At 45.0% G+C, this 23,510-nt stretch overlaps 1 protein-coding gene across 6 annotated transcripts in view; it reads left to right on the forward strand.

The window, feature by feature from the left end:
- Positions 1–23,510, forward strand: part of STYX (serine/threonine/tyrosine interacting protein) — a 363,082-nt gene that overhangs the window by 305,466 nt on the left and 34,106 nt on the right. For 5 of the 6 annotated variants that reach the window (XM_069208552.1, XM_069208551.1, XM_069208555.1 and 2 more), the window contains one exon: positions 6,094–6,187. In XM_069208552.1, the coding sequence (XP_069064653.1) occupies positions 6,094–6,187 (94 nt within the window). Of the gene's footprint in view, positions 1–6,093; positions 6,188–20,158; positions 23,327–23,510 lie in introns of those variants that run through there. The other variant, XM_069208554.1, reaches the window with a different exon arrangement.

A 23,510-nucleotide genomic window follows, 5' to 3' on the forward strand; every position in this document is an offset into this window, starting at 1 on the left:
TTAGTCTCTGGAAAACTGCGGCTGAAGGAAACCCAAATGGCATCTGGCAGTTTTGGAACAGGCCCACAGGTGAATCAAATGGCATGAATCTTGAGTAAAATTCACTTAGTCCCATAAATGATTACAAGGTTTTCTTGTCCGTGGCCGCTACCGCATTTATGATAGCATCAACCAATCCTTGCTTTGGTTTAATACCATTCCGTGACACAATATGGCAAGGTTAGTCCTCTCTGTCTTTAAGAAATGCAAACTTTGCTATTTTAAGCACTACTCCCTTCTACTAGAAAATGGTCAATACTTGATTGAGACTCTTATTATGGTCTTCTACAGATTTAGCAAATATCAGAACTTCATCTTGGAATACTGCTACACCCTGTACTCCTTTTAACAGTTGGTACATTAGTCTCTGGAAAACTGCGGCGGCTGAAGTCAACCCAAATGGCATCCAGCAGTATTGGAACAAGCCCACGGGTGAAACAAATGCAGTATAGTGTCTTGAGCCAGGTTCAAGGACAACTTGATGGTACCATTTCACTCCGTGTATGAGTGCTAGCAAATCTTTGATCTTGGGAAGTGGATGGGAATCTATCCAGATAGCTTTGTTTAGGCTGTGCAGGTCAACACAAACCCTTAGCTTACCATTCCATTTGCGTGCATGTTTCCTTTGGGGAAAGCCCAAAGGTAAGACTCAATAGGTTCTATTATTCCTTTCTCACACAAGCCTTGTAATTTTTCTATATCATCCATTGCAGGAAAAGGAACACAGCATATTTTGTGTTTAATGGGGATAGAACCTTTCTTTACTTTTTTTTTTTCTTTACGGCAAAACCCCCTGATGTGACCAAACTCCTCAGTGAAAACTAATGGATACTTTACTTTTAATTGTTCTATTTGATCCTCACTGATGATTGAGACTTGATCTCTGGTTCCTGGACTCAAAACCATTTTGAATAGACCCTGATAGAATCAATCCAAAATTTAAAGCCCTTTCATAGCTACATTTTCCCGATTCTGGTTCTTCCTCTGAACACCATTGTTTCTTTGAAAAACACTGCTAGTTCTATTCTTTTATCTTTACATGAGACAGGAGCCCTGACCGGGCGTTCTAACTCTGTCTGGCCAGTTTTCATGGAACGGTTCCTCTATAATCATCGTAATTCTGGCTCCTGAATACACCAGTGTATTTTACTGTCTTATTTCCTACTATCACCTCAATGTAAGGGTCTGTACATTCTGACGGATCACCAATGCAATGACTACTTCACTAACAACCAAGACCATATCCTTCAAACCATTCTGTATCTGCTCAAAACACCTATTGGACTGGTCTTCTGACTTCTCTAAAACTATATTAACTAATTTACCTGAGTTAGTTTTAGTACTCTGGCAGACTTTGGCAAAGTGGTCCACCTTTTGAAAATTTCGACGTGTAACCCACTTTGCAGGACATGGTTTACCCCCTTTACTGTGTGTCAATTTCCACATCTGAAACAAAACTTTGAAGAAATTTCTTTTGCCCATTTTCCCCACATCTCAGTTCTCTTTCAATCTATTTTCCTCTAGACCATCCTTCTCCGCCAATAAGATTTTAGTAGTGACTCCCACAAATGAATAAGGAGTTGAAGCAAAGTCTTGGATTCTGCTGGTTTATTTGGAAACAGAGCTGTGACACATTCAGCCTCTTGACGAATCTTACTAAACCCAACTGTCACACCAGTTGAATTCAGTGAACCCACAGGTGACCACGGCATTCCATGGAACGCACAGTCCCATATTCCATGGAATGCTGCGCTCACCCACTACTACATTACATCAGTTATGAGCGTATGTGGCTAACCAGCATCAAAAACGTGTACTTAATATTAGTAATCACATTCAATTATATGTACAGCTACAATGGGGATCAAGAAAGAGCCTTTTTATACTCCATTTCAATTAATCTATGTTTGAACATATAGTACTACAAACCCACATGTAGCCAATGAAAGATACTGTTTCACATAACATTCCTACGAGTCTGAAGAGTAGTGTATAAATGTCTTAAATATCATGTTTGCAATGAAAAAGCATTGCTACACAATCACTTGGGCAGCTTCGGATAGAAACAAAAGTCCACAATTAATTGGGCCTATTGTAATCAACATTATGCTTAACCTCTATTAATACTTTTAGTAATAAGTAAATTGGAATGTGCCCAGGAAAAGTGAAGAAATCTCTTCAGCCATAAACCCAACATACTTTGAAGTATAGTCACTGCTAAAGATGACACCCAAACTCAATTTCTACTTGAAGTTCCTGCTTAGCGTAGCATATAGGTCGGTAATCCATCCTCAGACTGACTGGATCATCACATGCCCACCTGGAACTGCCATACAGCTACAAAAAAGGTAGCTTTCTTTCCAAGAGCCCCTGGATATAGCCCCAGCCCCTAAACAAAGAAAAAGTACAGAGGAGGATGCCCCATTCCACTACCTGCTCCTCCATCACCAACACAGCCCACCAGGACTCATTGTCCCCTCATTCATCTCATGGAGACCCTCTTTCCCACACTCCACAGAGGCCACCACTTCTGTACACTGTAGACCTAGAGGGGGAGACACAACTCCAATTTCCCCAAAGCCAGAACCTAGGGACTCCTATGATGCTGAGCCCATAGCAGACACCGATCCTGATCTTTATGCAGCTAGACCATTCCACCACATATCGGGAACGTCTGGCGAGAACAACAGTCTACCATAAAGTTTTCCCCCATTCAGATCTAGTAGAAGAGGATTTCCTATTTAAGACCCTCTCCTCCACACAACGCACTACACATTAGCTCCCTATAATAAAAGGTAAGTTGCATCACACCACCAACATTTTCCAGAACCCTGTCCATGCTCTGGTAAATAAAGTCAGATCCTCCTTTTATTCGAGGTCAACTTCTTCCAGTCTCTCTTGTGGTTCTCTCAGTATAGAAGAGGTCATCTCCTAAAGAGCCGGAGATGAATTCCTCCCTCCTTCCTCCCCATCCCCCGCCCGCCACCTACCTGCGCCCTCCTGCCCCATTTGACCCCCTCCCCAAGATAAAAAAAAAAAGTAAAAGATGGAATGCTGCAAGAAAAAGAGTAGTGGTGCAGTCCACTAACCACTGATGTATTGCCCATTCCGTAGGTCTTTTGGGCAGGTACAAAAGAGCCAATTGGGATGAAATGGAGGAATTTCTTCAGTACCTCCTTGAGGAACACAAGAAAGGAAGGCAGGAGTTGGTTTCTGAAGGGAAATGAATTTCCAGCACAACCATATGATGTGCCCCTATGCTGCTGACACTGCTACTCGGGATGTAAACGCGAGCCTTCTACTTAGATGTCATGCATGACTTTGTATTACAGGGTTCAAACCAGAGGTACAGCAGAACTTTACTGGCCCTTCCTTTTCACAGTCAACATATTTTCAGGCCCCAAGTGTACCAAATCCATGAAAAGATGAAAAAGGATACTGAAACAGCTAAGGCAGTGGCCTTTCTTCCAATGCCCACTTTGATTACCCTCGGCCATCTTCAGGTGGAAACAATTTGACCGTTGTTGACAATCAAAACACATTAACCTGCTCCCAGCTAGGGTACAAGACATTGTTTGCTACCTGGTGCATCTACAAACGTGCAGACTAACATTCACCTCAAGTCGGCTCCGCTGGCTGCTGTGGCTGCTTACCTACAGAATAAAGAAAATATTACCCTTTTCAGAATTGCAGTTACCAAAGCATTCATGGATGGCCTCAAGAGGGTAATCCCAGCCACACAGGGTATCTACTGCGTCACGTGCCTCGAACGGAAAATGTTACTTACCTAGTAGACATCTGTTCTTGGCATGTAGTGCGGTAGGTTCACATGCACCCACCCTCTTCCCCAGCATACCTGTGGTCATTTCAGTCACCTTTGTATTTCACTTTTCTTTTTTCGCATGGACATCTCTCTATACATTTCCTCACCTCATTACTTTCTCACCCGCTTTACGGGGGTAAACAATCTAGCAATTAAGTCAGTGCCCATTTCCAGCAAGAGAAGCAGCCACTGAACCTCGTGACTCAAAAGACTTCTTTGAAGAAAAACAACTTGCACACATCCAGGCCAAACACTAAATGGCAGGAGCATGCATGGCCTGTGAATCTACAGCACTACATGCCACAAAGAGATGTCTATTGGGTAAGTAACATTTTCCATCTAAAAGCCCATTTCTAGTGGGTGACTGAACACCACCCCCAAGGGACTTCTCCATGTAAGCAGCCAAAATCGAGGGTTGCATTGCTTTTGGCGTCTTAAAGGCAGCAGGTTTATAAATCTCCAAGAGGTTATTTCCTATCTATTTTGTACTATGATACTACCAAGGTCTCTCATGTGATCTAATCCGCGACTCCGAAAGCGATTCGTTCCAGTATCCACTGAATTAAATTAAATCTGAGAACACCAAAAATACTATTTGGTTAAGAAGGACCTCTCAACAGTCACTATGACAGCTGGTCCACTTGTAAGTGTTCTCATTTGGCTTAAGAATAGTCAGCATTCCTGGGCTTTAAAAGTTGCATTCATTTCTACTCATACTTTCATCTGCATTACTGGGCTTCTTCATATGACCATGCACAGCACTCCCTTGTGCTTTTAATTTGCATCATGTAAATAAATCTTAAAGAAAATCCATTAATTGTTTTCCACGTCCTGGTCCACCATGATGTTGCCAGGTCTCTCCTTGGTCCTATGTATTGTGTTAACCCAAATTAAAGATTACTTAAGCAACCCTGTCTCGTGAGTCTACAAAGTAGATGGGAAGCTGTGCTGTACATGTACTTCCTCCACTGTCCCATGTGGTTTGGCCTGCTTTATTCCTGGCCCGAATAAACTTGAAAAGAAAGGAAAAGAACATTCACATGTGGGGTTGCACCCTTTCTTCTTACCAGCCGAAAGATGACATACCTTGACTGTGATGGTCACTCAATCCATTCTGTAGTGTAACTGCCCATTTTAATGCTCAGCAGAATCCTTCTCTTAAAATATGTTTTAAGAGTTGCAGAGTTGTTGCTAAAAACCTTTGAGAATTGTTATATTGTTACTGATCATTTGTTTAAGCTAGACATATGACACTCCTGCCGAGACAATAACCACTTCATATAGAGAGCATCAACGGACGGACTAGAACATCTCCATACTAGAAAGAAAAAGACACAAAAAAGGGGAAAAACAGACCTTCTCCCTACACACCCCCGAAATCTTGAACTACATCCATGTCACGATCAGAAATGCCCAACCCTTCAATTCGAAATTATTCTAGTGACCCACCTCTTCAGAGAACGAGAAATCTCCACAGTAGGTTCTACTCCAACAAAGTTTGTTCCACAATGTTAATTTTCCTGAATTGTACTCTAGAGTTCCTACTATGCTAAGCCCTCCCTTTGTTTCTTAGTAAGTTTGTCCTTTGTAAATATCCACAGACCCAGTCATAAATCACACATACAGGAAGGCGTGTTGTGCAGTCCTGGCACAATGGATTTTTAAGAGTCTTCACACACCTATTTTAGACCTGTGTGAAAACACATCAGTTCCTGTAGCCTTCTGCTTTTTCACAGAGAAAATGTAACTGTGACTGGTTCAAAGATATCAAAGTACATTGCATTCTGGTAAATCGTTGGTGGCGCTGAATAATTTTCACATTTTTCAAAGCCTTGCTTGGCTCTTCGAATTGGTAAAATTAGTAAGGTGCTGAAAACCTTTGAGTCATAGTAACTCATTATACTCAGACTTGATGTCCCAAATGCCATTATGAATATCTCTGTAGAAGGGTGTGCTTTAAGAATGCTAATTCCTGGTGCTAATTGATTTTAAACCTGTTAAAAGTCTGCACAGTAAAAGTGGAGAAGGGGGTCGGGGGGGGGAGGTCTGTGTTGTTGGAACTCTGGTCCTTGTCTTTGACAATGCATTAATAATACGGATTTTGAACATTTGCTGCAAGCGCAGAGCTTTTCATGTTTGTAACCCATTAAGAGTAAAATGTTGTGCAATTGTAAAAAGACATTCATACATTTTTATCAAACGTAATTGTACTCTCTCATTTTTGTGTTTAGGAATATGAAGCCATATATCTAGCAAAATTAACAATAAAGATGATGTCCCCGTTGCAGATTGGAAGATCATTGACCTTGCAGCCTGGGACCACAGGTACTTTTTTTTTATTTTTTATGAATCTGCTTTTGTTGAATAAAATTCCCTTTATGCTCTTCTGTTTTTCTCTTTGCTGATTTTGGTTTTCCTCTCATGTTACGTGGATTTGTAGAGCTCAACTAATCGCCTGTGAAGGTATCCAGGTGCTGAGTAGGGCAGGCCTGAGGGGTGAGGAGGAGATCATGCCTCTCATCAGAAGGAGCCATGTCTTGAGGTTCCGTCAGAAGTCCATAAGGGTTGGGGAGGTTTTGAGGTATTGCAGGAGGTCATCCCGGGTCTTGTCTGCGAGGTATAAGAGGTGTCCTCTGCTTCTGACCTTCTTGATGCCAGGGAGGTGTGCTCTTGCGTTGGACACAGAACAAAGGTGTCTGGTCGGTTGGTAGAAATTGAGGCAGTGGTTGAGGTACACTGGGCCTGTTGTCAAGAACTTTGTAGGCATGGGTGAGTAGCTTAACTTACATCTTTCCTGGACTGGGAGCCAGTGGAGATTGTTGAGGTGTGGATAGATGTGGTTATTTCACGGGATGTTCAGGATGAGTCTGGCATAGGCGTTCTGGGTGGTTTGGAGTTGGAGTAGAACATGGGCTGGGATTCCGAAGTGGAGGGCATTTCCATAGTCAAGTCTACTGGTGATAAGAGCCTGAGTCACTGTTCGTCTGGTGCTAAGTGGGATCCACTTGAAAAATCTTGCGTCTGCTCTCTTGGAGAGGTTGTTGTCCAGGATGATCCGGAGGTTCTGTGCATGGTCCATAGAGGCTGGTGTGTGTGTTGTGGTGGGCTTTAAGGGGGGGGTGGGGACACGTTTGTTGGGCCACCAAGTGGCATCCCAGGGAGAGGGGTTGTTGCTGAAGATAAGGACTATGGGTTTTATCTGTGTTGAGCTGGATGCAGTTGTTTATCATCCAAGTAGCGATGTTGCTCTTGCAGTTGACAAAGATTGTTTTGGCAGTGCTGGATGAGTCAGTAAGTGAGAGGATGAGCTGTGTCATCTGTGTAGAGTACTATTTTGATGCCGTGGGCCCTAATGATGTCCATGTGGTGCGTCATGTAGATGTTGGAGTGTTGGGCTGAGCAACAATCTTTGAGGGACTCCACAGGTGAGTTTCTGAAGTGTTAGGGGAAAGTCTAACTTATTGAGTTCTGTCCAGGAGGATATTCACTTGAAGGCCAGTCTGCAGATACCGAAGTGCTGAAGCTTTCTGATGAGCGAGTTGAGAGAGACTGTACCAAAAGCTGCAGAGAGGTCACCTTAGTAGATCAATTTTAACACCCGGACCCTGTGACTCCTTTGGAGAAATAAAACAGTCACCCTGCAGATGCACTAGAGATGGTGGGTATGGAGGAGGGGGATGCGATCTTGGACAGTTCAAGGCTATGCTTCCCTAGTAGATGGTATGGTGCAGTAGCTTTGCTAAACTAGACATCTCACATAGATGTGGCTTCGGATGTTGGTCGATGCATGAGGGAAACAGGGACACACATCACAAGGGTGTAAGGTTAATAGCAAGGGAGGATAAGGGAGCTAGAAGTTGATTGGAGGGAGTGTGATAATAAAGGTTAGGGGAGCTAGCACCCTTGCACAAGAGGAGCTGGCTTCTCCCATGACGGACGCTGGCACGCATACACTCTGTTACACTATTCCATTGCTTACGTACAGTCATATGTTAATGTGCTGGAATGTTTTATAACTGTCATAATCACTCTCCAGTCGCGTATGTTTGTATTTGGTTTGTTAAAACTCCAATAAAGTTTCTTACAACAACAAAAAGCTGCAGAGATATCAAGGAGGATAAGTGCTGCAATTTCTTCTCTGGTTGAGGATGCTTCTTATGCCATCTGTAGTCGTAATGAGGGCTGTTTCTGCACTGTGGTTAGTGCAAAAACCCAATTGAGAGCTGTGTAGGAGCTGATAGAGTTCTAAGTGGTTTGCAAGTTCGCCATTGATGGCTTTCTCCATGACTTTAGCTGGAAGAGGCAGGAGCTAGATGGGTCTGTAGCTACTGAAGGTGTTGGTGGTCTCCTGTTGATTTCTTCTATATGGTGTTGACGTCTGCATTTTTCACGCAAAACAGGAAGGTGGTGGTGGTTATGGAGGTGTTGATGATACCGGTGAGCGCAGGGGGAAATAATGGTTCTTTCTAGGTTATATATGTAGTGGGGTCTTGGGGTCTAAGGTGGCTTCTGAGTGGATGTTATTCATCAGGATGGTGATGTCTTTATTCAAGAGGGGCTTCTAGTTGCCTTGCTGTTTAGCAGTGAGGGAGTTGTCCTGCTGGACATTTGTATTAGTATGCTACGGGTCACATGTGTAGTAGATTTTCGAAACGTTCTGTTTGAAGAAGTTTGAGAAGTTGTTGCAGAGTGCTTGGGATGGGATGACGTTGGCAGCTGCAGGGATGGAGAACTCCTTGATGATGGCAAAGAGTTCTTTGGCGTTGCTGGGGCTGGCTTCAAGTCTGAGAGTTAGGGTTTTTGTGTCTTGTAGGTGTTGGTGGTAGAGGTTGAGGGCAGCTTTGTGTGTTGATCCTGCTGTGGTGTTTTGTTGAGTCTCTAATTTCTCTCAAGTTGTTTGCAGTGGCACTTGAACTCCCTGAATTCGTTTGTGTACTAGCTAGATCATTTATTGTTTTTGGAGGTCTTGTTTCTGGTGGGAGCAGTGCGGTTGGTGCGGTCAGAGAGCCATTTATTGACTAGCTTGGTGTCAACTTTGAGGTTCCCGGTGTGGATGGGTGGACATTCTTGTAGGGTCTTGGTCCCTTTTTCTTCAGATATTTTGCCTAAGTGTCTTGATGGTGCTTAAGGGGTTTTTCTGTTGGGGGTAACTTGATGCGCGGGTATCTTGAAATGTATGATGTAGTGGTCAGACAACATGAGTGGAGTCATGTGGGTGGTGGTGATCCTTTTGGAGGATGAAATAGAGTTGAGGGTGTGGCCTGCTGTTTGGGTTGGTCCTTGGATGAGCTGGGTGAGTCTAAGGTTGTTGAGGCTGTCGAGTTGGGATCTCTGGTGTTTTCTAGGTGGTAATTGCAGTCCCTGAGGAGGATGTGGTTGGTTGACCTGATGGAGAGGGGATCGATAAAGTCTGTGTTGTGGCAGCAAAATTACTTACAGGGGATAGTAGGCAAGGGTTCCCTTCAGGGTGGTGTTGTATTCCGTTTGTATTCTGGAGTGGAAGTGATCCATGAGGCTGGTGTCTGAGTCCGTGTTGGTGGTGTAGACCATCATGTGTTTATAGACGATCACAAGTCCTTCATCTGGTGCGTGGGTTTGGCCCTGCTGTATGGTTTTGTAGGCGGGTGGGGATCGCTGCGTCTGGTTTGGAGGCTGGGTTGAGCTATGTTATGATCAGGAAGAGAAGGTCTGGTGTGTTGCTGTTGAGTAGGTTCCAGATCTCAGTAGTGTTTCAAAAGGGAACAGACTTTGAGGAGCATGGATGACTGGTGGTGTGGGGTAGTGGTGATGTGCGTCATTTGTTTGGAGGTAGTGGTGTCAGTGTTTTAGGTGAAGTCGCAATGGGTGCAGGAGAAAGGTCCTACCATGGTGCTGGGAGATGTGCGGCAGCAGTGTGTTTGCTGGGGTGTGTTGTTAAAGTTGAAGAATGACAAAGGAGTAGTGGTGGTGTTCGTTGGCTCTGGAGGTGGCTGTAGTTGTGGTGTATCTTAAAGTTTCTCACTTTTCTCTTCATTGCCCCACTCACTCTTTCTTAACAAGGAAAAACAAACCATTGTCAGTGTAGCCCCAGGGGATAAATAATGCATAATTATACTTTGTCTAGTGAAGCAATAAATTGCATTTTAATTGCCTAGTGGAGCTTCCAGACTGTCAAGCCACTACAGGATGGTTGTATACAGTGATTTTGTGTTATTCATATTTATTTGGTGTGTATTCTGCCAGTCAGGTTTGACAACTTCTTTCCATGGTTTTGAGGATTCCATCACAGGCCCAAAGTCTGGTGGCATGTGAGAGTTGGGTGAGGTAGTAGGCAGTGTAAATATAATTGACATTTTATTGTTGGTAATTAGGTATACTTTGTTGAATGTGGCTGGAGATCTTGCTATTGTGTACTTAGTAACTGGGTTACCTGACTTGCCTACTGCCTGGCAGGTTCATTTGTGTGTGAATTAACTGGCGGTATGGTGATGTAGAGACCTGATATCTACCTGCTGCATTACCTGGACTTTTGCGCTGGTATCCTGAATTATTCACCAACTGGTTCTCTTCATACCAATTAGAATATCTGTGTGCAGGTGTGGTATTTTCCCCTGTCTTCTTCTGGAAGTGTTTTCCCTCATTTTTTTTTCTCAGAGCCAATATGCGTTCGCTTTTATACTTTACCCACTATCACCCACCTTGCAGGTAAAATTATCATAGAAGCTTCTGATGCAGAAAACTGTCTGCTACTATGGTATGCCATAGGCTCTCATTATATGCCAGGGGTGGTCACGGTGCATCCTAACCAAAAGCTTTCTCAAAAACAGTGAAGTTGATATATAGTTCTCTCAGCCACTCCGTGCACTGCTTTGATGTTGACTAAAGATCTGATCAACACTTACGGAACCCAACTTGTTCTTTTCCTAACTGCTTGTCCCCCGCTTCGCAAATGCACTGTATAATGATTGTCACCAGGATTTTACTCTGGATTTACAACAGTTGTTACAGTTGTTTAAGGCTTCCTTCTTTGGACTCTTGACGATGACTCCATCTGGTGCTTTATTTCCCTCCCAAATCGATTGACTTGCGATTTTCTTTTATAGGCACCACCCCAGCGTGCGTTCTTTTCTTTTTGTGTCAGTCAGCGCAGATCAATAGAAGAGCTACGCAACTCCTTTTTGGCTGATCTTTTTCTAACATTTTGTTGAGTTTTATCAAGCCTCTCCTGCTGTGTCAAGAATTTCCACTAGGAAGGCTGGTTTCAAGCACTGTGGTGCCTGTCACTGACCAATGTCGGTGTCTGACCCACATTTTGTATGGCTCTGGTGTTTGGAATACGAGCCCAGCACCAAAACCTGCGTCGACAACCACACCATGCACCTCAAGGCCTTGCAAGAGTTATCCTTCATGCTTCTCGACGTGCATTGCAGCAACGTTCTTGGTTGAAAGGAAGATCCAGAGATTGGTCACGGAGCTACTGCAAGCTCTTGTCATCGCAGTCCAGGTCATCGGGAAAATTGGATGAGTCCCATAGACACAAGAAGAGCAAGAAAGTTGTGCTTCTGCAGGACCGCCACCATGCCCATCATCATCCTGACTCTGACACAGATCCCAACAGTAGGCATCTGATGCCAGCTCTGACGGGGGGGGGGTCATACACCTCATGACGGAGCCAGTGCCTTTTTCCTATGATAGGCTTGGTTTGGGAGAGGTGTATGGACCCTTATGGATACAAACTAGAAGAGTCAGAGGACAACTGATACGAGGAGATGGAAGATGCCTTTGGACTGGACAGGGAAGACACTGGCCTGGTCTCTCGCCCTACAGTGACGACAGAGGACGTTGCCTCTTTCACAGTGCTGCTGTAAAGGGTGGCTGATGTCCTGGATCTTACACTGCCCTCAGTAGCAGTCAACACAAATGTATTGACGGAAGTGCTTCAATTAAGAGTTGACCCCATAGAACCATTAAGCCCAGTTAAAAAGCCCTTATGGATGTCCTACTTGGGGCCTGGTTCAAGCCCTGCATAGGGACTCCTATGCATAGGACAAACAATTGCCCACTGCCATCACCCTGCCCTAGCAGACCCCCCCCTCCTCCCCCTCAAGCGCCCCCCCCCCCCCCCCCCCCCCCCCCCCCAGTTTCCTCACTCAGCATTTCACCCTGGAGAATTAGGTGGTCCAGACTTCCACCTCCAAAGTTTACCCGGCACATTTTCTCCCACTCCACAGGTCAGAGAATCCAAAAGGCTGGATTCCTTCAGGAAGAGGATGTTCTCTTCCACCAGCCTGGCACTGCGGCCTCCTTGGCCGGTACACCCATATCATCTAGGACTTCTTTGGCGCAAGTGCTTCCTATAGTCTCTGAGGAGGCCTGAGCCATAATCTGTCAAGCAATTGCTGATGGGAGTGAAGCAGCCAGGTTCACCATATACCGTGGGCTGGATACAGCCGACTCGCTGGGCAGAGCAATTTTATTGTTGGTGGCACTTAGTTGCCACGTATGACTGACAACCACAGGCTTTTCGGGGTATGTCTAGGTCTTGCTCATGAACATGTCCTTTGATGGCTCTCCTTTGTTTGGGGAGAAGCAGACTAAAGCGTTTTAAGGACAACAGAGCTATAGCCGGGTCAATGTGCCTTTCCATGGCCCCACGCCGACCCCAGCTCACCTTCCGCCCCCTTCCTGTCCGTGGAAGCGGCTTCTACCCCCATCTGTACACACACAGCCACTCCAGCCAGCAATCTGCATAATAATTTTCTGGCCAATGATGCAGTTTACACAGATAACGTGGGTCAGGCAGGCAGAGGTCGAGCTAGTCCACTACCAGCCAGTAGCTCCACCTCCAAACTCCTTCAGTATGCCCTCTGACCGTCATGGGTATCCATAAGGTGGCAGGATACGCCATCACCTGCACCACTGGAGGTCAATAACATCAGACTGTTGGGTTTTGTAGCTCAGTCAAAGGGGCTACTCACTTTCCTTTGGAACTACCATCCCCCCCCATGCCACTTATGACAGTCTGATGGAGGACCAATTCTCCTTGCTTCGTCAGGAGGTGTTATCTTTCTTGGCCAAGGGAACTACAGAGAAGATGCCGGCATCAGAAGTAGGCTGTGGTTGCTTTTCCTGCTACTTTCTGGTGCCCAAGAAGGACGGAGGACATCCTCCTATTTTAGATCTGCGCCTTTTTCAGTCTCTTCCTGAAAAAGGAAAAATTGAAAAGGCTCACGCTTGCATAAGTCCTGTCTCTCTTGGACCCAGGAGACCGGAAGGTATTGCTGGACTTGCAAGATGCTTATTTTCATGTCCCTGTCCTGCTTGCCCACAGGTGATACCCGCGGTTCACATTAGGCCAAAAGCACTTTGTTTGCCTTGGTTTCTTTCGGCCTTACCAGTGCCCCTCGAGTGTTCACACAAGTGATAGCTGTGTTTGCGGCTCATCTGCGGAGGTCAGGGATCCCAGTCTTCGCCTACCTTGACGATTGGCTGTTGAAGTAGGCCTTATCCCAGACAGTTATCTCCCATCTCCAGGCCGTCAGACTTCCTGCCCTCACTGGGGGTTTACTATCAAAATGCCAAAGTCATGCTTGACTCTCTTCCAAACACTCCTTTTCATCTGAGCTGTTCTGGATACAGTGCAGTTTTGGACCTATCCTCCTGAGCGGTGAGTCCAGGATATTCAGGCTACTATACCAATGTTTCAGCCTCTGTCCAGGATTTTGGTGAGACAGACTGAAGCAGTTGGGCCTCATGGCCTCCTGCATTCTTTTTGTGACACATGCGTGCTGGCATATGAGTGCTCTGTAGTGGGACCTGAAGTCCAGTTGTCGGAGGGAACCACAAATAACCTGCAGTGGTTGCTAACAAGCTGCGAGTGGATTAGTGGGTGACCCCTTTCCCTTCCCCACCCAGAGCTGACTGTGTTGACAGGTGAATCACTTCTGGGCTTGGGCGGCACTGGGACAGGTGGAGAAGAGGCTCTTGTCTCTGGCAGGTTCTGTACTCCACATCAACCTGTTGGAGCTCTGAACGATCCGACTGGCATTGAAGGTCTTCCTTCCTTCATTTAGGGGAAAGCTGTTTCAGGTGTTCAGACAATACCACCATCATGTGGTACTGCAACCAACAGGGTGGGGTGGAGTCTTGGACCCTTTTTCAAGAAGTTCTGCACCTCTGGACATGCCTGGAACATCAGAGGATATCCCTGGCGGTTCAGCACCTGGCGGGCTCCCTGAACTCCTAGGCAGATGAACTCAGCCATCGAAGCCGAGCCGTTTGCAAATGGAGTCTCCATCCAGAAGTGGCGCAAGGCCTGTTCCAAGATCGGGAAGAGGCTTGGTTAGATTTGTTTGCCCCTGTCGAGAATGCAAAATGTCAGCAGTTTTGTCTGTTTCAGGGTGGCTTTCACTTGGTGACGTTTTTGATCTCAAGTGGAGCTCTGGCCTCCTGTAGACCTTTCAGTCGACACAACTTCTGCCCATAGCCCTCAAAATGATTAGGACCGACCAGGCTCAAGTCATTCCTGTGGCTCCGGATTGAGCACAAAGAGTATGGTATCCTGAGCAATTGAGCGTGAGCCTGGGTCCTCCGATCAGGCTGCCTCTTCAGGAGGATCTTTTGTGGTAGCAACAGAGGAGGGTTTTGGATCCAAACCTGGGAACGCTTCTTCATGCATGGAGATTGAGTGGCAACAGTTGACAGCTTTCAACCGTTTACCCTAATTCTGCGATATTATCTTGGCAGCCAGGTGCCCCTCCACCTTACTGCTTGAGCAAACTTGTGGCATGATGTACAGATAAACATGTTGACCCCTCTTTTCCAAGTTCTTCTGTTTATTCTCATTCTGGCCCAGTAGGGCTCTGCTTTGGCCTCCTTGAAAGGCTACCTTTCAGCCATTTCTACAGTTGCTAGATCAGCCATCCCTTTTCAAGTTCCCTACTGTACATACGTTTTTGAAAGACCTCCAACACATGTTCCCACCTTTTTCCTTCATCATGTCTGTGTGCCCTTAATTTAGTCCTAACGTTCCTGATGTGTGCTGCTTTCGCGCCATTACACAACTGCCCCATCAGTCTCCCTACTAATAAAATGGTCTTTCTAGTAGCAGTAACATCTGCCTGGAGGGTCATTGAACTACAGGCTTTATAATCTCAGGGTCTGTACCTTACCATCTACCCAGGCAACCTGGTTATTTGAATGAGAGCCTCCTTCCTACCAAAAGTGGTCACCCCCTTTCATGTAGTCTAGCCAATCACCCTGCCTACCTTTTACTCTCTGCCTCACCCCTCTAAAGTGGAGGAGCCACTTTATCGGCTAAACTCAAAAAGAGCATTGTCTTTTTACCTTGATTGCACAAAAGAGTTCTGGGTGGATGATCAACTCTTTGTGGGGTACTCCGGAGCCAAAAAACGGAAAGGCAGTGCAGAAATGAACCATCTCACAATGGATAGTGCTCTGCATCAAAATCTGTTATGCATACTCCAAAAAGCAACCTCCTGAAGGTTTCAAGTTCAGTATACGAGACCCAAGGCTTCACCACTGCGTTCCTCGCAGAGTACCCATCCTGGATAGCTGTCAAGCAGCAATGTGGGCTTCTCTGCAAATGTTTATGAAGCACTACTGTCTTGACAATCAGGTTGTTCGAGATAGTCACTTTGCCAGTTCGGTCCTACGCTGCTTTCTAGTGTAATCTGTGTCGCAGCCCCACCTCCAGGGAAGTATTGCTTGGGTATCTGTTCTAAGGTAAGGAATCTGGATTAGAAGTCTCTATCAGGTGAACAAGTTTCTTACCATCGGTGATGCCTTATCTGGTAGACACAATCTAGCCTCAGATTCTTTATTGAATCACCCATCCTCCCCGCTATGCGAATGGATTCAGAGTAAATGGATTTCCCCTTTCAAGGGCCCTGGTTGCCGCACCAGTGGTAAGTGTTCTTCATGGCTTCATGCTTCTGGCATGAAAAGTTGCAAAAAGAGACTAACGTCCGCACGCTGGGTTGGCGCCTATACAGGCACCGCACTCATCATTTTCTGCGCTGACAACCACGCCGTCCAGAGCCGAGCAACACCACCAATAGGCATGAAGGAGTACTCCTCATGAAAACTTCTGATGCCTGGGAAATATTCTAAGGTAAGGAATCTGCAGCTCAATAGAGTATCAGAAAAGGTGTGGCAGAAGGTAAGTAACCTGTTCATCTTGGCCAGGAGTTTTTTTGTTCTTGAGAGATCCAATGGCAGTGTCAATTTTTCTTTCTGTGGTGGAGTGATGTTTACATCCAACTCTCTGCTTCCTCCTTGTCCATTTCCCTTGTTGGTATTGTTAGGAGTAGTCTTCCTTGCTTATCCATGATAGTGGTGGTGTACGTATGTTTCATGAGGGTTACCACTGACTGTCTTCATGATCCTAAAAATGTTCTCCTGTTCTTCTCTGCTTGCTGTCTTTGCCTGGCGGCCAAGGTTATTCATGTTCCCCTTCTTGGCTGTTCTTGTCATTCTTTTGACTGCTCGGTTTGCTTCTGTGTACTTTTGCTTGTACACTTCTGCAGTCGTGGATTTGGCCTCCATGAGTTTCTATTTGGCTGCCCTCCTGTCTTCAGATAGCTTGGCTTGTGTCCTGTCAGATCTATTACTTCCTCTTCCTTGTCTTGGTCCCCAGGCATGTTTACTGCTCCTCACGTATATTGAAGAGACATGTTCCCATTTTTTGTTGACTACGTCTGCGGATGGCTCAGACTGATCTTTTATGTCTGCCAGAAGTTGGGACCTGTTTTAGATTTGAAAGAACAATTCCTTCTCAGTTTTCAGGTTCTGTAATTTTGCCACATTGAAGTGCCGTCTTACTGGTGTATTGCATTCAGTTCATCTGGCTAAGACTAATCTTCCATGTCTGCCAGGATTTGAAACCTGTTTTAGATTTGAAAGACTCATGCCTTCTCAGTGATTGGGTTCTGTAATTTTGTCACATCCAAGTGCTGTTGTCCTGATTTTATTGCATTCTGTTTTTCTGACTTTCAGCTTCACAAGTGTTGTCACTAGATGCTGATCACAGCCGACATCCTCTCTCCTCCTCACTCTGCCACCTTGCAGTGAGCATCTCCATGTGCTTCTTATCAGGGACTCTGACAACGTCATTTGTGGCACAAACTTCCAAGTCTTTCTCCAATTTCATTAATTGTTCCGAAACCTTCCTCTTTCATACTCTAGCTTGATTGGTGTTCTCATTTTCCACTTCAGCATTCACGTCTTCCATCAAAGTCTTCCGATCGTGGTTCGGCACAGCCTCAAGCTCAGCTTGCATCTGTTGGTAGAATGTCATACACTGTTTTCCTCTGTCATCTGTTAGAGCAAAGCACTGGATAATGGTGGTGTTGATGTCTCTGCCTTTTAACTATGCTGTCATGAGTCTTCTTTTGATTAGCTTCCACTCAATTAGTCATTTCTCTGTCCCCTTGCTCAGAATGATGGCTACTCCTTCATGATGTTTGTCATCGTCCCTTCCCAAGTACAGTACCATCTCTTGTGGTGGTTGTATTTCTTCCAGATCCAGCCCACCTACGTCAGCCAGGATATATAGATTGTAGCACCTCAGGTCAGTAGTTACCTGAGCCAGCTTTTTTCTGTCGTACATAGTCCATGTGTGCTAGATTCTGATTCTGCTCTTGCAGTTGGCACGCAGAATCGTTGTGGGGTTACCTTAGCACTTTGCATGGGCACATTTATTGTAGACCTGGGCCTGAGGCCTGTGCCCTCTCACCTAGTTGCATTTCATTTCATTACTTTTATTGTTTTAGCAAAGCTTCATTTTAGCGGTGCTGTTTTGTTCGTTTTATCAGCTGCCCTTCCATACAGAATTTATTAGTTCTTTTGCACAACATTTCATCTTGTGCTCAGCCCAAGGATGAACGAAGCTGTACTTGGTAATTTACCGAGTATTGCCGGTCCAAAGAGAATATTGTCTACCCTTCACAGAAAAGACGTTTTATCACGTTAGGGCAGTTCTCAGAACAACAACATGTTTTATTATAAAATAAGACTGCCAAAAATCAGGTTAGAGGGGAACATTCCAGCCAGCCACCCTATCCTGTACCATATCATTGTGTAGCTGGTAGACTTGGCCTTGTCACTCCAAACTCCTGGGAGGATTGCCAGCAGACAAACCGGCAACTCCCCTGCTCATTATCCAGGTATGGTGCGGGTCTCCTCTCAGAGACCAAGTACAGGCAGATTGGGCTGACCCTGCTATTGCTCTCATTTCGATTTTTAGTAGTGCAGGTAGGGATTTTAGGTTCACTAGTGTGACATAATGTTGGGACTTTTTATCTGTTTCTTATTTTTTGTCACACTGATAAGTGTTGTGTTTTATCATCCTAATCGCAATGCATGCCTCATTACGGAGAACTTATGCTTCAAAAGATATATTGAACCAAATCCTGCTTCTGAGTGTTTTGTGCATTTGTGAGACCCATGTAACTGAGAGAAAGGGGTAAGATCTGTCCCAGCATGAAAAGTGAGTGTCCTGCATCAGGCTGCCACAAATCAGCTTTACTCTTGGATTTTGGTGAGGTACTGCTAGCTTGCTGTAAGGTTTAGGCTGACGTGTGGCATAAGACTCTGGCCTGATTTAGATGTCAGCAGACAGGAATGCTCTATTAAAATCCCATGGTTTCCTATGGGGATCAGAATACGGTCGATGGGATTTCTGTCGTGTTTGTGAGGGAGTATTCCATCTGCTGACCTATAAATCAGTACCTCTGTCCCTCACACGCGGTGGTTCTGCCACCCGAATCCAGCAGTCTCGTCCCCATGACGAGAGTCCAATGACATGGCGCTGCCAACGTTGGTTAGGCACCCACTTTACAGATCTTCTAAGTATCAATCTCATTATGTGCTAAAGACATCCTATTTGCCTTGTACGGAGACATCTGTGGTGTTAGGGAATATCCTCCTCAGCTAGATATGTAGTACCTATTTTGGGCTGTAGGTTGTTCAAGCATGAACCTTAACTGATTTCCCCAAATTGGTGTTTCTATCTCTGAACTGACCATTTCTTAATTATGGCAGATCCTGAACAGGTAGAAATTGCATCAAGTATGAAACAACCTCTCACACAACATGTATTGAATCATGAGCTCACCTGTGAAGGTGTGAGGTCACATTTGTAGTAAAAGCTCCAGAAGCTTACAAAACAGTTTTTTTAAAAAAAAAATCTTGTCACTGTTCCAGCAGCAGATGGGAACACACACACATTTCACAGTAATACTGTAGCAAATGCACCTGTACAATACAGACCATATGCATATTTAGAAATATCACTATCTTATCAGGAACACCAAAATTGGCTTAATGGCTCCCTACCACACGTTGTACAAAATGTTAGACTAGGTCCTTTAAGTAATGACGGTCCTACATGGGCAGAATTGGCTACTTGCACACCACACATTAATGTGGGTACCATGGCAGTAACGGAGGTACGCCACTTATATAATAATTTAGTAGAAATATATAAATGATAAATACAATTCATAAAGCGGGCTTTAAGTACTGCCCTAGTGAGGGCTTCTCCAGTGCAACCACATTAAGCTACAGTGGGGATAAATTCTGCAGCTGTGCATTCAGTAGTGAGTAAGGTACCAACCAAGCGTGAAGAAATGTTGTTTTGGCTAGCTCAAATCATAAGCGCTTTGAAAGCAGAGTTTTCCGCATATGGGACCCCAAGATAAACATAGAATTCTCACAATGTGCTTGCCATTTGGGATGGTTCATTTAGTGGACAACTGTGCCACATGGGGTGCAGTATTTGCTGCACTCAACACAACCGCACCTGGTACACAACACAAATCTTCTGGAATTGTTAAAACAGGTTCATGATGAGTACAGGGCAGCCCCAGCCCTGGATTTGGGGAATGCAATTAATAGGCAATTTTGCTACAGTAATCTCATTAATATTAAGTAACTTAAAAGGGGAAGCAGTAGCATTGGAAGTATTCCAGTGGCTCTGGGACGTGTCTCAACAGGTACAAGAAAGCGATCTACCAAAGATTATTGCCTAAACCTATACTAGTATAGGTAGGGATAGTCTAGGAGCCAGACCAGGTAAACCACAATTGCAAAGTAAATCCAATAAGGATTTCACCAAACAAGCACAAGAGGGTTCTAAAAAACGCTGGAATAAACATAAACAAAAGAAATATCATAAAAAAGAAAGAGGAGAATCTCTGCATTCAGAGACGACAATATAGTCTTAGAAATAGGGAAACTTTAAAAGCACCGGAGAGATAACAATATACTGACATGTGGCAATCTCGTTCCTTTCAGGACTCACTACAAAAAGACACTGAGAGGCGGTTTGTCAGACCACAGAATTAAGTACGTGAAGTGGAGAAAAGATTCATAACGTTCATCCGAACTTTCAATAAAAAAGGAAGTGAAACGCCCACCACAGAAATCCCAATTCAGAAAAAAAAGAGGTTGTGGCTATATCAACAAAAAATGCAGCACATATTGAGAACTTCACTGAAGAAGAGGACATGGATGGTGACTCTGCAAGACAGCACAGCAGAAGTCACAATAGTTCGCCGGAATCTTCAAGGCCTTCTAAATGTGACCGCAACTAATGACTTAATTGAAGCCGAAACTGCGGACAGGTGGGCCTCCTCACCTGGCAGGATTTATAAATGAAAAATACAAATAGAGGGAGACATGGAGCTCACAATTAAAGTTATATTTTGGGAAAAGTTAACACTTATTTATGCTATCCTCCTGGCAGAAAAAGATTGGCCACCTGGATTTGTCCATAATCTCCCACGAGGGAGCCTTCTTTCTTGGTCCTTGTTCAGATACATTAAAAGAAACTTATGCTGTAGACTGGATATTAGCACAACCTCCAGCACTGTACCGCAACCATGTATGGTGAGATAAAGATTCCCCTTACCATGTAATATCAATTAGGTTAACATCAAAGGTTCAACCACAGTACCCCATTAAACATGAGGCTAAAAAAAAACTGAGAGAGAAATACTCACAACTCGAGTGTCGGTGAGTAATTGAACCCTTTTTATCTCCAATGAATAACCCCTTGTTTCCCGTAGCTAAACTAGACCATTCATATAAAAAAAGTCTTAGATTACAGACACCTTATTAGCCACACACACATTTGCTATACAGAATGCACACAGCACAACACTTACTAACAATTTAGTGCGCAAAAAATACGAAACAAACTTTGATATTTCCAATGTATGTTTGCTGCCAAAATCTAGTGCCTGAAAGTCGCGGACATGAGTGCCGACAGCGCACATGGCTCTCAAAGAAAAGTTTGCTGTCTCCCACAGGGGTATAAGAACAGTCCAGGACTGTTCGCAGCCCATTTAACATCAATATTACATGATATTGACCCCGAGGCGTTGCCTTATGTAGATGACATCTACCTCACAGATGGCGTCTTAAGAACACAACTAAAATGGGTGGACTGCATTGTTGTGGGATTTGCCAAATTAGGCTACAAATTTAATTTTAAGAAAGCAAAAAATGCTTTTTTCAGTGTCCTTGTTGGATCAGGCCCCTTTTCCAGGGTTATGCCCAAACTTTTCACCTTCTTCCTCCTATTTTTTCTGACCTGTTGTGGTTGGCTTTAGGACTCTGGGCGCTTTACCACAGCTAACCAGTGCTAAAGTTCATATGCTCTCTATCTAAAATGTATTGGAGGTTGGTTTCCACATGATTGGCATAATTGATTTAGTAGTAAGTCCCTAGTAAAGTGCACTGTGTACGCCCAGGGCCTCTCAATTCAGTGCTACTAGTGGGCCTGCAGCACTGATTGTGCCACCCACCTGAGTAGCCCTGTAAACATGACTCAGACCTGCCACTGCAGTGTCTGTGTGTGCAGTTTTAAACTGCCAATTCGACCTGGCAAGTGTATCCACTTGCCAGGGCCAAACCTTTCCTTTTACTACATATGTCACCCCTAAGGTAGGCCCACGCAGCTCCATGGGCGGGGTGAAGTTGTTTTAAAAGGTAGGGCATGTACTGGCGTGTATTTCATGACTTGATCGTGAAATACTGCTAAATTCATTTTCACTATTGCAAGGTCTATATCTTCCATAGGTTAACATGGGGATTGCCTTTAAATATCTTTCGTGTAATTTCCCATTGGGAGCAGATGAAGACATGATGATTGGGCGCCTCTAAACGCACAATTTAAAAATACATCTTTTGGTAAAGTTGGTTTTTAGATTGTCTGTTTGAAAATGCCACTTTTAGAAAGTGGGCATTTTCTTGCTTAACCATTATGTGCCTCTTTCGGCCTGTGAAATCCATGTCTGGGTCAGACCGACAGTTGGGTTGTTTGTGAATTCCCTCTAGACAGTGACACAAAGAAAGCTGGAATATGGCCTTCATATCCTGATGGGTCTTCCTGGGCTAGAGTGGGAAGGAGGAGCTAACACTTGCACCTGAAAAGGCTGTGCCTGTCCTCACACAATGCAGTCTGCAACCCCCTGGAGTGTGTCTGGAGCTAGGCCTGGCAAGCCAGGATCTTGTGAAAAGAGAACTTCCTTTGAAGTTTCCCTACTTCAAAGGCAGAAATGTGTATAAGTAGTGGACCCAAAATCCCAGACTTTTAGAACACTTCTGGATCAATTGAAAGTTCTGCCAAGGAGAAGAGGGGAAGAGCTGGAGGAAGAGACTACCCCTTTGCTGTGTGTGTTTGCTGGGCTGGTCTGCAGTCGCTGCTTCTGCCTTAAAGAGGACAAAGACTGGACTTTGCTGTGTATCCTGCTTGTGAAGTTTCTCCAAGGGCTTGGATTGGGCTTGCCTCCGTTTAAGAAGTTTGTGTCACCAGACTTCACCTACCAGCTTGTGGGCTCGTTTGCTGTGGACCCTAACTCGCCAGGTAATGCCTATTCCAGTTTCTGGGCCCTTGGTAGTGAAAGCTAGCCTGAAAATCGAGAAAAACCAGGCACACATACTCCGGACGACTCCAGAACCAGTGCCACTGAACGACTCTGTGCCGCTGCCTGCAACCTGAAGCCGTGGTCCCCGCTGGATTGCAACAACCCAGCCCTGCTGAAGTCCTGCAACATTTTGAGTCCCCACTGACGTCCTTGACACCCGTCTCCACCCCGGCGCCTGTAGCTCTGTGGCGTAACCCCAAGAAGTCGCCCTACTGCGTCTGACCCGCTGGATTCATCAACCCTGCCGGATCGTAAGGGACCAACGCCTCATCACCTACCCCGTTCTGCAGTATGGAGCAGATGCCACACCGGATCCAGCGAAGCCACACTTCTCCAACTTCATACACCGCTTGTTTTCCTCGTTACCAAAGGTACTGTACCTGGGGGGTCCGTGCGACTCAGTGACTGCTGCTGCCTTCCTCGCGAGTGGCATCAGACTGTTAGGAACAACTCAATCAACGAAGTCGTGATAGCCCCAGTCGGAGCTATTGTGTTAATAAGTGTTTTTACTGGGATTTAGGGCCTGATTACAACTTTGGAGGAGGTGTTAATCCGTCCCAAATGTGACGGATATACCACCAGCCGTATTACGAGTTCCATAGGATATAATGGACTCGTGATACGGCTGGTGGTATATCCGTCACTTTTGGGACGGATTAACACCTCCTCCAAAGTTGTAATCAGGCCCTTAATCTTTTAAAATTCATATATTTGCT

This window comes from Pleurodeles waltl, chromosome 9 (genome assembly GCF_031143425.1).
Source record: "Pleurodeles waltl isolate 20211129_DDA chromosome 9, aPleWal1.hap1.20221129, whole genome shotgun sequence".
In the NCBI taxonomy this organism is placed as follows: Eukaryota; Metazoa; Chordata; class Amphibia; order Caudata; family Salamandridae; genus Pleurodeles; species Pleurodeles waltl.